We start from the raw sequence: 14443 nt of genomic DNA on the forward strand, positions 1-14443 counted from the left end.
GTACACAGATGCTTAATTTTGTGTTGTGCATTTTGCTTTTTTCTTTCTTTTTTTTATTTTTTTTTCGTTTTAGGGATGGGTATGCTCGCCAGTGTCTATACAGATGATGAAGAGAGAGGCAACGCGATGGGAATTGCACTGGGAGGCCTTGCTATGGGAGTATTAGGTCAGTGAGTTGGAGGCTCTGCTGGCAGGAGATACCACCGCCCAGCTTTCCCAGAGCATGTCCTTGTGATCTATGAAAGCAGCAGCAGAGTCCCATCGAGTGTAACGTTATTGTGCTGTCTCCAAATTACGTTCATGATGCATGTTAAGAACAGTTTTTCCCACAGCAGCATGTTTCTTATACAGATACATGTGCCAGATACGTGTCTTAACCTCTGAGATGTCTGGGGTTTGTTTGTATGGAAGAGTATTTTGGGGAGTAAAGAATATGGTTATTGTCATGAGCAATGAGCTTTGTTGGGATTTTTAAATGGAGCTTTGGGTCCCTGAGTGCCAGTAGCAGGATGCCCAAATGCTTGCAGGGCTGTGGCTTCACCACTGTGTCCTTTCTCTCCCCCTGGCAGTGGGCCCACCTTTTGGGAGCGTCATGTATGAGTTTGTGGGGAAGAGTTCTCCCTTCCTGGTGCTGGCAGCGCTAGCTCTGTTAGATGGAGGTCAGTAAATACAAAGAGTCAATATCACCATGCAGTATCTCCCTTTCCTATTACTACCATCTAACCCCCTTCTTGAAGAAATATTACAGTATTGATTTCTTTTTGCAGCTGTTCAATTATTTGTTCTGCAGCCATCCAGAGCACAAGCAGAAGTAAGTATTAAGGTAAAACCGTCTAGGCGATGGATGACACTTTGTCTTTCCTAATCCCAAGCTTTTGTTTCATAGAGTCAGAAGGGGACACCGTTACTGACACTTTTGAAGGACCCATATATCATTATTGCAGCAGGTACCAGACCCTTTCCCCCCCCCCCCCCTTTAAATCAACTGTTGGTGTTATACATGGCATCCTGGAACACCTCAGGCTGAGCTGGTTTAACAATATTGTCATTTGCTGGTTTCGTTTGCATTGAATTACTGTTGGTGATACAGGATGAATCTACTAGTAGAAGCATAACAGGCAGAAGGTTTGAAATGTAGATGTCTTTCCAGCTGAGAGGACACTTGTGACTTGTGGTTGCTTGCTAAGGCGATGAAGTGTGGCTGTGAAACTCTCTGTGAGGCAAGTGAATAGGACCAAGGCTTTTGGAGGGAGGTGTTGCCAGCATATCATGGGCAGGCACCAGGAATAATGCTGAGATTGGTTTCTGTTTGAAGAGGGAGTGAGCTCGGTCCCTAGAGCGTGGATTCTATTTCAGAAAAGGTCTGGGCTGACTGGTGGATGGCATTTGGTATTACCTGTATCGTTTGTCTAAGGAGTCGCACTGTCTTGAGGGAAGTTTGCTTTCTTGCATTGCGTTTTGTTGAATGTTTATTCTGAAGTCTGTAATCAAGCCTGGCCCTTTTTAATATTGATAAAATAAATGGAAACAGATAATTATTTTTGCAGTTTTGTTTCTTAGTCTTAACCTGTCCCTCAACGCAGTTCTTCCAGGCATTTCTCAGATTCTTTGTTTCTTGGTGATCTCAGGGAATTATCGTAACCGTAACTCTGTGGCTGGACGCTCGGTCAAGCTGTGACTGAAGCTATACAAACACTTCTACTTGAGAAGTTCTTGGAGCGTTAGAAGACCTTTCCATAGAGTAAAAGTATTTGAGGGGAAAAGAGTAGCAAAGACAGTACCTGCCATAAGAGGTCAGATCTCTCATTCATCTAATTCAATACCTTGTCTCTCACAGTGGTTAAAGCAGGTGCTGCAAGGTGAGGGTCATCTAACATTATTCTCTAGCTAATCTACTTTGTATGCAATCCCTGCCAAGGTCTAATATGTAACAGAACTTGGTTTACACTGCAAAATATGACCAGGGGACTGAATTTAAGGGGTACTTTGCTTGACTAAGACTTAACTACTCCTGCCAAGCTTAGTCTTAGCCAACAAAAAGGTAGCAAGGACCATGGATCTCACTATTCTGACCGTGTCCAACGTCTGTGAAGAGCAGGGATGGACTTTGTTCCGATATTCTAACACATTTGCATGGCATTCAATTTCTGCAGCTATTCTCTCCTCTGTAGCTGGTTCAGCTGATGTTTTGGGGCTCTGTAAATCAGGACTGTGCAGGGTTAGAGCCCCAAAGTGGCGAAGAAAACTCAAGGACTGGTAGGCTGGCATTGGGGCAGTGTGCGTTGGAGAGACCTTCCCTTTATTGCCCTGGCTCTCTTTGCCTCTTGCTTCCCTGCACGTGCTCGCAGGCACTGCCAGTGCCTCCTGTTTCCCCTTTCCACCTGCGATCCAGTGCAGCTGGACGCAGCAGGAGGCAGGGAAAGGAAGGATATACAGAGGGGTAGAGACATAAAGATCCTCTCTGTTCTGATCCCTCCTGCTCACCAGCTGCTCTGGATGACCTGTCCTGCTCCCAGCAGGAATCAGCACCCAGGGTAGGAGAAAGTCCCCCCAGCGGGCTGCCGGCAGGGTTAGGTACAGCACCCAGGGGCTCTGCCCCCCGGGATGGAGAAGCCCAGAGCTTTGACAGTACAGTTTGATGATGTTCTCTAACCTCAGCCTCTTCTCCTCCTGCTTTATTTCCCTTGCAGACCAAATCTGGTTTTGTTAGAGCTCAGCACCAAATACCAGCTATAAATTCAGCCAACCTTTTCTCTGGCCTCAGTTTATCCACACCTCAGTCCAAATGCAGCTTTCTTGATGCACCAGGAATACACTGCTTAAATGTTAATTGCTTCAGTTCTGAAGCTGTTGCTTTTTTGCAGTAAAAAGGGTCTGAAAGTTTCATTTGCTTACCCTTACCCCAAGGAGTTCAGTATTTTCCTTGGTTTATTTTCTAAGCTGGGAACTTCTGATCCTGATGCTAACAGGGAAGGGTGGCTAATTGGTTGGTTGGGACGGCGGAGCTGATCTCCCCATGATCTGACACCTTGGGGCTATCAGCCAAGGCACCATGCCACACTGAGGATAATATGTCTTCTCCTTTACCAAGATGCTGTGGATGTAGATGGCGCACACTGTGCATGACATTCAGATACAACAATTAGAGAGGAGAAGGGTAAAAGTCCCACCAGGTTTGCACTGCTCAGGGAGATTAGAGGTTTTGAATGGCTTTTAAGGCAGCTGACTACCTCGTTAAAAAATTGACTGCCTCTCTAGTGGGCTGACTTGGTAACCACCAGTGAAAAGCAGGGACATGCTGCAAACGGGCTAGCAGTTTTGGTGTTTCTTGCACTCTTGATTTAGGTAAACTAATTTCATGCTACAAATTCAGATTCAATCTCCTGAGTGTGCATCATACACTTGAGACATAATTGTCTGTATTCTCAAAGTACAAGCACTTTCTGACCAATTTGGCTTATCTATAGCACAGTATTCCTCTTCAACACAAGGTGTCTTGAACTCTAAGTGTGGAGTTCTTCTCTTTTCTTTGTGAAAGCATAATTTTCTCCCTTGATAAAGCCATGTTGCCTGTGAGTTAATAACATTGACTGTTGCTACAGACAGGAGGCCAGTGCTGTCATTCACTCACTGTCTGTCGCAGTCCCTGTGGCCAGCCCTACTGCCTGGCCAGTGCCAGCAGCAGCTATTGCAGTGTGGGCTGTGGTCATTTCTGCTGAACATGCACTCACCAGTCCAGGTGGGGAGGTCACAAAGATGTGGGCATCAGAGGGATGGGACCAGATGAAGCTGCTCACATGAAAACCCCTGTAGGAGAAAGGAAACGTGAGCAAATACAGATTCTGCCTCCTGTGTGGATTGTGTCAGAGGTGATGCTTCAAAGTCAGTGCCATCAGTGCTCAGTGACCCAGGCAAAAGAAACATTACTGGCATGTTCTGTCAGTGCTAGTAGGAGCTCAGTGAATGATGTCAACAGCATTCTTGCAGCCAGACCTCACTGACAGGGATTAAAGAAACAGGTGCTACTGGCTGACAAAATTGCATGGACAGACACATGAGTTTAAATTACCAAATCCAAAAACCAAAGCTGAGACAGGTATCATCATGACCACATGGGTTCTTGAGAAGGTGTGTGACAGCTTTTCACTGGGTACTCGCTTTTTCACAGAAAAGTACCAGTGATGTCTACAGCACTCAGCCAAAAGCTGAGTGGGATTCTCAGCTGCAGAGATGGAATCCAGCTGGAAGGTTGCAATTTCACACCTTCTGGCCAGTGCAGGATGTTTAATTTAATTTAAAGAAGAAATGATGTAGAATTTATGCCCTTGAGACATGGCTTTTTAGGGAGAGGTCAGCTCCATGCAAGACAGAGGAGGCAAAAAAGGTATCTTCTGGGGAAGCTTTGCTAAGGCGGCAGAGTCTTTGTTGGATTTTGCCCTGAGCTCGCAGAGCACCAGCTCAGGCTCTCACTTTTCTTTTGGGGTACATCCTAAAGATCTGAAGTACCTTTGTCACCATACACTTTGGTAAGCTCTGGTGATGCTTCCTGACCCAATGAGAAGATGCCTCACACATGTGCATGCACACCTGTTTCTCATTTCTTTGTGAAGTTTGTTAAAAGTAGAGTGAGATCTTTGCTATTTAAGCCATCTCTGTTAGAGTGGCCCTCCTTCCTCTGGCTGTGCTTTGTGTGGTCTGAAACGTTTTTCCAGCACCAAGGAAGTTGCTTAAGCGTGGCTGATTTTGGCTTAGAAGAGGGCAGCCCTGAGGTGTTTAACTGTGGCTCCTTGCAGATGCTACGCTAGTGGGAGCTTGCACCGGAGTGGAAAGGTTAGCTTTGCATCTAACCTTTTGTCCTCAGGGTAAAGCACTGCTGAACTGTGGCTCCTTGCCCCGAGAAGGGAGTGAGCCAGCTAGCCTGCAAGTTCATTTGAGGAATGTTGGATACACAGCCTGATATATTCTGACAGGTTTGAGCAAAGAATGACATCAGTGCTCATTTTGTTTTGAACTGTATGATGAGGACCTTGTTCCAGGAGAAATGTTTCTCTGGCCTCAGACAAATTAAGCTTTTTTTTTTTAATTAAAAAAAAAGTAAAATTTGAATGGTAAACAACTGTAAGAGTCTAGAATATTCTCCTGAATTTCAGGGACTGTAAATATTAGGAAGAAAAGTGGGAACATGTGTTTGAGGTTATCACTTGTAGGAATGACTTCCAAACTCCCTTGAAAGCCATTCTGTAATGGATTAGCACAGAGGACGTGTCCTGTTGCCCTGTGTTAGGCTTTGACTGCCTTGGGGTCGTTTGAGTAAGTGGGAAAGGCATTTTGAATTCAAAGAAATACCATGGGGTTTAATAACCCCTGTGCTAAAGCTCAAGTGCACTACTGAGGCTAGATGAACTTGACACAAACCCACCAGAGCCTGGATCTGCAGGCAGTGGTGCAGGGCAGAGCAGAGCCGGTGGGCAAGACTGAATCAGCACTTCCACCGCTTGTTATCCTTTGCATCTGGGTGACTGAAGGTCCAGAAATTCAAAAGAGATTTGGAAGCATTTGAAATTCATAGGGCTGGGCAAGCTCAGCCAGACTCATGCTTTGCTGCACAGGCTTACTGGCTGCTAGCTATAGGATCTTGACACACAATCCCCTTTTGTAGGGGTCGGACATCTCTGTGGCTGTCTCTTGGTATTTTTAGGCTCAAGACCTCCACATCCCATCATAGTTGTCCTCAGATGATGGAGGCACAGGGTCAGAACAGGGCTCCAGTTTTGCCCCGGGAGACTAGATGAAGACCAAAAGACTGTAGTTTTAGCTAATCATTTGTACAACAGTCAGACCTCATGAACTTTCTAAATGTCATCAAGCTCACTGCAAACTTTCACATTATGAAAATAGCTTAACCTTTATTGTAGAATTTCTAGGAGATAGAAACATATAGAAAGTTAGTCTTCACTGATTTTTACATTCTGTTCTACTTAACATTAATCAACATCTGATGCATGGCAAATAGGACTGTAAAAAGCACAATGTTTTATGTAAAAGCATCCATTCTTTGCATGGCTTTTTATTCACAGTCAAAAGAAATAATTGCTACTATTTTTTTCCCTCCCCCTCTTTCTCTAAGGATCAATCTGCTTTGCAAACATGGCTATTGCTATGCTTGAACCAGCTTTACCCATCTGGATGATGGAGACCATGTGTTCAAAAAAATGGCAGCTTGGTAAAGTACAGTATATTATTTACATCTCTATATTTTGTCTAATGACTGTCTCAGTTCTGGTCCTGCTAATGATGCTTTCCTTATATGCTTCAGGGTAATTTTTTTTTTTTTTCTGTCTTTAAATTGTCGGAATTATACCTGCACAATTCCAAACATTGATCTGTAAGAAAAATAAGCAGTGGATTGATGTTATTGCAATAGAGGCTCCAGTAAGGGGCAACACTCCCACTGCAAGGAGAAACAGATGCAGGCAGCCAGGGCACTGTGCTTGTCCCAGCTCCTTGGGGTGGCCCAGCAGCACCTCTGCCAGCGAGTGTTGGCTGGGCCAGCTGCAAGATGCCCATTGAGCTGCAGAGCCAGGCCAGCAGAGAAAAACAGTTTGTTTGGTTTTTTTTTTTTCAGAGGGAATCCATCCTCGGTTACTAGTTTGAATTGCTGGGAGCAGGCAGCCCCAGAAATGTGCAGCCTGTGCGCTGTGTTTGGCGCAGAGCATGCTCATGCCAACACATACACCTGCAGGGGCTGCTCCTGGTAACATGTGGAAGAAGGATGGACTTGACTTAAAATGTGGTCACCAAGGACATGAGCACTTGTCCTTGAATTTGATAGATCTGGCACCCTTTTAGTGGTGGCTTAGTCATCCCATTCAACAGAAAGCAATGGGAGAGCCCCATCTTGGACCACAGTATAATATGCACCAGGGACACAGTCTCAGAAAACCAGTGTCCACAGGCAAACTGGAACTGTGTCCCATGGATCAGGTTAGATTAGAGAGTAAAAGTGGGGCAGTTACTTTCTCTTTGAGGTGAGCAGGAGGGAAAAAGAAAAGAAAATGGACTAATTTGCAGCGAGTGCCAAACTGCGCGTAGGAGGCTGATGCAAATCCTCTCGGGTGGGGGATGTCTGCCCTCCATGTGCCACGACGGATCGTGCTGGTCCTCCGCATCAGCCTGGCCTTTGTGTTAGCTTGTAGGAAAGAGTTACCATTACAAATGCAACATGTATCTATTTGATAAAGTTAATTAAGTATTCTGTGCTGGGACATTTCACAAGGGTATTTTTTTAATATCAATATTGGGTATTTGAAAGGAAAAGAAAAATTCTTTATGAAAATTATGTTCAGCTAGCATCTGACTACTCTATGTTAATGTAAGCATCCCTACACCATACAGAAAGCACAAACCTTAGTTCTAATCATTGCAACTCAGATCTAGGGTGGCCACAGGGAGCAGTCCTTCATGTGCTGCTGTACTGTTGAACACTGCTAGCCTGTGATATAGCAAAGTTATCACACAAACTTAGACATTTTGAACCTCATGAAGAAAAAGAAAGATTGCTTATCTGCCTCCCTCGCTAGTTTCATATTATTGGTGCAACACAAATGAGATTTACAAATCTCTTAGTTGAATAGAGGTTCCTAGAAGGAAAATATCCATTTTAAATTAAGACTAATTTTACCCCTTAATGATATAAGTAATTGACTCCATTACGCTTTGTCTGATTTGACAGCATTAATTAAAGTTTTTAAGCCTCTTAAATTATATCTTGAGCTGCAGGGTTTTAAGCAAATTATTATCTTACGCAATTTGGAGATCCAGCTGTTTGAAGCATTATCTGAAGAAGGTATAAAGAACCTTGATTTGATCAATTAATGTTACTGTGCATAAAAAGCTTATTTAGAAAATTACAGTTCTGCTTCAGTATACCACAGCTTACACACCAACCTGCAAGTCTTATTTAACAAGCCTTTGCAGTATTATTATTTTATTTTTTTTTACATCTGTCAAGGTCTGCTACACATGACCGTTTGGTGCAAGCAGATAGCTCCAGGTGGTACTGAAGCAGCTGCGGTTACGCAGGTGAAAACGTTTCCCCAGCTTCACCATTGTAACCTGCAAGGATTTTAATCACAGGATATTGCTGTGCTAAAAATTACCTCTTGATTTTTTTTTTTTTTTCTTATGAATATCAGAGAGATAGGAAGGAAGATGGATAGGCAGGAAATGAGAAAATCTATGTTGTCTTGGTGAAGGATGAGAAGCGTATACACTTAAAGGAAATGGTATGATTCTGTACCATAATGTCACAGCTGCTTTCTAAATCCAAATTACCTGGCTTAACAGTGACCAAACGTGGTGGCATGCGCTCATTTGTCAGGCTTTCCCAGTTTTGTCAGGTTTCCCAGTTTTATTTTTCTTAAGATGATGCAAAATCTAACAGGAACAGAAAAAAAGTGTAATTTCTTCCAGGATACATGAACCATCCAACACCGTTGCACAAGGATCCAGCTTTAGGCACAGCCACCCTGTTCCTTTGCCTCTCGGATATTTTTTCATACAATGCCTTCCCCTCAAGGGCAGCCCCTGCTCCCACAGCATCCTGCCTGGTGCTCTCCAGGCAGCCGAGGCAATGGCACGCCGCACTCGGCGTTGGTGTTTCTTCCTTTGACATCTCCCCTCCGGCTGGGTCCTGCCCTGCGACTTACGTGTAGGGAGAGGATGAATCCTCAAGTACAGGCTGTAACTGGCTTTTAAATCAGAGGTATTTCTGGCCAGCATGCAGGCAGCACCTGCTTCAGGTACAGCTGCTGCTGTGGAAACCTCGAGACTAGAAACAATTGCTGGTCCCAACAGTATGTTTTTCCTAGTGGATGTGTGGGAGATGGAAGGGTCTGGGTACCCTCCCATCAGGGTCAGAAGGAATTTGCTTGGGTGCCCTCATCTGCAAGTTGCTACAGATAGATTTTTAATTTAAAACAATAACTGGTTTTCTTTAATTAACTTTTACTGTAAATATATTGGCTAAATAATTTCCAAACCATGTATTTAAGGGTTTTCCCCCTTTGCATTATTGATACATGCTTAACTTCAGTGGCTGCTTGACCAAGGACCATATCCCGGCATTGCAAACTTGCCTGTACCCTGAGGCCTCACGGCATTCACAGGCTTGGAAGGGGCCTGTGACTTGCAAAGCCACCGCAGCAGTGCTGTTCCCCCCTCCAGGGAGGGCTTCACCCACCCCTGACCGCTCCAGGCTTGCTGCACGTGTGGAGCATATGCTCCATAAGCCATGCAAGAGCTGCTTTCCTTGACCTATCCCAAAGCTTATTATAGTTAGATATAAACTTTTTGCTCTTTGTTGTTCCATCCCCTCTCCCATACCAGTTCTTTTAGCTGATGCTGAAAAAGTCTTTCCAAAGGCGTCACATCACTCCCGCGTGTCATAGATGGTGCCCTTAGATTTCATGAGAAGGCTGCAACAAACCGGATATTTGATTCTCTGGGCTAGGCACAAAGGCTCTGTGAGATGCATTCAGAACAAAATTGCAGTGTCTGGAATTTATTAGTTTCTTTGAACACTTCACTAAAATCTGTGCTGATAACAGATCTCATTCATATTTTTCAGGCGTTGCTTTTCTTCCAGCCAGTATCTCTTATCTCATTGGGACTAATCTTTTTGGGATACTTGCGCACAAAGTAGGAAGGTATGCTAGATTTAAAAATACTAATAATCTTCCAGCTTGTTCCTGTACCATTTCTAGTGTTTCCCAGGGTAGTTTATTGATAGCAGAAATTATTAAAGTTTTCTCTACAGTAACAGAATCGTTTTTTTGAACATGTTGCGACTTTGGTTGTGTAACTCGGCACTTTAGACGTAACTTTGAAACGTTCAGGATCAGCTCTACCCTCTCCGTATCACTGATTTCTGAATGATGTTTCTTCTTTGATAGGTGGCTTTGTGCTTTGCTTGGGATGCTAATCGTGGGAATAAGTATTTTATGCGTAAGTAGAAGATTATGTATCTTTCAAACCATGTAAATGTTCATCTGTTCATCTTCAAATACGTGCTTTCCCCGTGAGATTTTGCTGAAGTTTCTGCTTTATGATACATTATTAAACAATGTATAGTTAATAGGTTCCAGATCAGAGTTTTGAGTGCTTTCAAATTTCAGTGCTTCAGTTATTTTAAGGAAGAATGGCTCTGAAAGGAGGGTGATCAACATTTTATTCTAAGTGTGTTAGTGGTTTAATGGCACAGGTGTCTGAAACAGTAGCCCAATGCAAGGATCAGACTCCGTAACATCTGTACAAATTGTGCTGTAACTACTTGGAGAATTTATCTTGCAAAAAGAAAACTAACTTCATTAGCATGTGCAGTGTGACATAATTAGCTGCCTGAAATTTCCTTTGCAGGTACCGTTTGCTAAAAACATTTATGGGCTCATAGCACCAAATTTTGGAGTTGGATTTGCCATTGGTAAGACTTCTTACAGTCTGTTGTTTGTGTAAAAATTATTTTATATGAAGTTACGTGGAAAATCAGTTGCGTTACCATTCTGGTCTGACAGTAGTGAAGCCTAAGCTGTGGCCCAAACTGGTAGGTAGAGCAAGAAGGATTAGAGAACGGTGCTCTGGCAGATTGAACCAGGCTGCTGTTAGACAAGCTGGATTCTGAAGTCTGTCCAGAATTGCTCCATCGACCTAAACAGATCTTTCAAATTGTCTAGGAATGCATACGTTGTTTTCACAAATAAAGCCACACATGGCCAAAGCCCCAGTGTTCCCCATCGTGGAAAAAAATTATATAGCCATTTTCATAAAAAGAAGAAAAAACAGTCTTAAATTTTTGTTCATCAGATAGGAATCCCCAAGCCCATGTGCAAGTAGTCTTCTTCAAGTAGAACTTTGCTCATGCTGGACTACGCAGCCAGCCTGGAGTGGGAACCATGGCTTGGTGCCTAGCACTTGGCTGGTCAGCCGATGCTCTGGGGCATCTTCACGCATGAAGGATGTGTAGTTCGGACAGAAGTACAGGCACAACTACAGATCCACAGTATCTCAGCAGTTTTTTCATCTGCCTTGTGCGTGTTTCTTGCTAGTGATGACAGTGTGGCTCAAAAGGCATGTTAAAATCACCATAATAATTTTGATTGACTGGAAGCTAATGCAATCTTTTAGGCCTGCAGTACTTTCCATAAGGGAAAGCTGCTTGGCTGGTAATGGGAGGTGGGAGCCTTTGCATGCACAGTTGCAGGCAAGTGGTTGGTACCGCCTAAGCTTGTATATCTCTTGTCCTCTGACAAGTGTCACCTACACATCTACACATGCCCATACATGACCTCAGACACAGTAAAGTCCATACAAAGCATGAATAATACAGTCTATTTTTATGCAAATCTTTTGCTTATTGAAGAACAAGTATCCTTTTAGTTGCTTTTGCATCTCTTCTTAGCACGTAGTTGGCAAAGACATTAAAATAATTTAAAAAGGCAGTATTTTCCTGAAATATGTTTCCCTCCCTCACAACCAGGAATGGTGGACTCATCCATGATGCCAATTATGGGCTACCTCGTAGATCTGCGTCACGTATCTGTCTATGGCAGTGTGTACGCAATAGCCGATGTTGCCTTTTGCATGGGCTTTGCCATAGGTAAGTCCAGCTTTTTCCTGCCTACAATGCACAGTTAAAAAAAGAGAATATGCTACAATGCCAGGTGTGAATCCCAGTGGCATTCGCAGGCTTTACGAGCAGGGGTTTCTTATTTTCTAATATTTCTAAGAAATAAAAGCAGAGGGAATTGTTTGGCATCTGTTCCCCTCCTCTGCTGTGATGCCATGCTCAGCTTCATCAGCTGTAAGAGGCCTGAAGGTGTCAGGCACTGAACGCAGATAGGATATCGGTAGGAAAGAGGAACATTTGAAACTGCTACTATAGCTATGCTCCTAATAGTCTGCGAGGGGAATAACTCCCCACTGACCCCCTGCCTCCCTGAGCACATGATACAGATGCCTCTAGGAACATTTTTGATTTCTTCAATGAATGTGGAGTATGGAACCAGGAGAGGTTTATGTTATAATTACAAAGATGTCTTTATATTCCTCAAATCAGTTTGTAAAGTGGGATTTTTGTATATAAAATTACTGTTGTCTAAATTGAGTGCTGCAGATTTTGTGTCTGAATGATCTTCAGAAAAGGTTTTTTATTAATATAAGGTCCTTCTGCTGGTGGTGCCATTGCAAAGGCCATTGGATTTCCATGGCTCATGACGATTATAGGGATTGTGGATATCCTCTTTGCTCCCCTGTGCTTTTTCCTTCGAAGTCCACCTGCCAAAGAGGAGAAAATGGTAAGCATAATGTGGTTTCTTTCTTTTGGTTTCAGTTTTCTTTTTTTTTGTGTGGTGGTTTTTTTGTTGTTGTTGTTTTTGTTGTGGGTTTGTGTTTTTTTTTGTGGTGAATCAAATTATAACTTTTTTCTGCATCTTTGTCTCTAATGTCCCCAAAAGGGGACCAGCATAGTTTATTTCCCCCTCATGCATCATTTTTGGAATGAACTCCCCTTTCTTTTTATGTCCAAGATGTATAAAGAAAAGCTTTTTATTACTCACATGTTACAAAGTCACAAATTTTATTATCAGAAAACAGGGTCAGCAGGCATGCATCTGCAACAGCATATGCTGTGGTGCAGGCAGTATGAAAGCTACTTTTGTCTTCCTTGAAGTGTCAGAATTGGCACCCAATTTTGATTTATTCCTTTGTGTGCCTCAACCTGTTTTTTTCCCACAGTCCTCAACAGTGTATTTTTGCACCATATTTTTTCCTACTCCTTCTCCCTCCATACAGATCACTTGCCCTTGCAAACTAATGGCTTCTCTTACCCTATCTGTACCATGGGTCTTATCCTGAATTATTTTTTTTAATATAAATTTGCCAATGACTTAATTTTCTAGAGCAGTCAGTGTTCCCCAGCTGCTGTATGGTGTCTAAGAGTGGTGCTTGGCCAAATCAGCACCTTGCCCAGTCCCCTGCAGCCTGCAGTGGCTATCTAGGGATGAGTCTCAGGGCAGGCAGTAATACAGCTCTAAAATTACGGGCTAAGAGACCAGAGTATAAAATGACCTGTGATTAATAGCCTTTAACAGGCTTTTCCCCTGTTGATGTTCACATTTGCTGAGTAAATGTAAATATCTACTTTCCACAAGACCTGAAGTGAGGAGTTCCCCTACTTAATCCATCAGTTCTACGCCAAGACACCCATGAATGTGCCTGCAGGAATGTTTCTCTCCTTCACTCCCATTGCTCACTGTTTGCTTAGCCTGTCACTCAGAAAAAGATAGATTCCTGCTTTGGTCCTTTCCTTTGTTACCCCGCCTACACCATTCTCCTCCCTTCCTTTCCCATTTCTGTAGCTCATTCTACCCTTTCATATAATGTCATTTATCTGCTCCCCTATGCTGCTGTTGCAGTTGCTGTTCCTACAGATTTATACTGGATCAGGGTCAAAAGCCCTCTTACTGCAGGAGGGGGTCCATTGCCTTGCTCACTAGGCGTCTTCAGCTCCGCAAAAAGACAGGAAGCTCCCAAAGGAATCACAAGGCAGTGCAGTCAGTATACTGAACAATCCCTGTTGTGATTCCAGGGCTGGGAAAATCCTGGAAAACATGTACCAGTCTTTGCTGCAACATCTGTCACCATCTCTGGGTCGAGTCCTCCACCCTTTTTCTTGCTGAGCAAGGTTGACCTGGGGCCAAAATGTAGTTGCTAGCTTTTTACTCAGGTGAAAAGAAAATGTAATTTTGCATGGCCACGGTCATGCTATGCAGCATCACATCTCTGCAAGGTAAGGAGAGAATGAGCTGTGTGTGCTGCTCATGCTTTGTACTGGCATGAGCAGAACAGAAGGCAGAGAAATTAATCTTGATGAAAGAGCAGCATACGTGGGGCCAGAGACCTTTCATTTTGCACATATTTGGACTGCAGAATCCTGGAGATTTCAGTTAATACCTTGTCATGACCTTTGCAGACTGCATTGATGTTTTGGGGTTTTTTTGGTTGGGTTTTTTTTTTTTTTTTTTTTTCAGTGGCCAAGGAATAGAAAGACCAAAGGAAAAAAAAAAAGCTGCTAGTGCTATGAAGTTTATCATGTGCTTCCCTGGTCACTGCCAGGGTTTCACTTGTAGCATGGTAATCACTGAAGGAACAGGATCTCTCCCCTCAGCTTAAGCATTTCCACTGCCTGCCCCCCACACCATGCCTGTAAATGCAAAGGGACATCTGTTCCCAAAGTAGCTTGTGGCAATGACAGATGTGCTGCCACCTCTGGGGCTGGAGAGAGGCAAAGGAAAGCTCCTGCTTTGTGGTCTTGGTGTGATTAATCAAAAAACCAAACTCAATCACCTTCAGCATGAAATGTGCTACACAACTGCTTCAAGGACAGAGA

At 43.5% G+C, this 14443-nt stretch overlaps 1 protein-coding gene across 3 annotated transcripts in view; it reads left to right on the forward strand.

The window, feature by feature from the left end:
* Positions 1–14443, forward strand: part of SLC18A2 (solute carrier family 18 member A2) — a 34819-nt gene that overhangs the window by 14470 nt on the left and 5906 nt on the right. For 2 of the 3 annotated variants that reach the window (XM_037399386.1, XM_037399388.1), the window contains exons 5-14: positions 74–166; positions 570–659; positions 768–811; positions 887–947; positions 6128–6223; positions 9629–9707; positions 9954–10005; positions 10417–10480; positions 11534–11653; positions 12217–12350. In XM_037399386.1, coding sequence (XP_037255283.1) covers positions 74–166; positions 570–659; positions 768–811; positions 887–947; positions 6128–6223; positions 9629–9707; positions 9954–10005; positions 10417–10480; positions 11534–11653; positions 12217–12350 — 833 coding nt within the window. The remainder of the gene's footprint in view (positions 1–73; positions 167–569; positions 660–767; positions 812–886; positions 948–6127; positions 6224–9628; positions 9708–9953; positions 10006–10416; positions 10481–11533; positions 11654–12216; positions 12351–14443) is intronic. The other variant, XM_037399387.1, reaches the window with a different exon arrangement.

Source organism: Falco rusticolus, chromosome 9, assembly GCF_015220075.1.
Source record: "Falco rusticolus isolate bFalRus1 chromosome 9, bFalRus1.pri, whole genome shotgun sequence".
Taxonomy (NCBI): domain Eukaryota; kingdom Metazoa; phylum Chordata; class Aves; order Falconiformes; family Falconidae; genus Falco; species Falco rusticolus.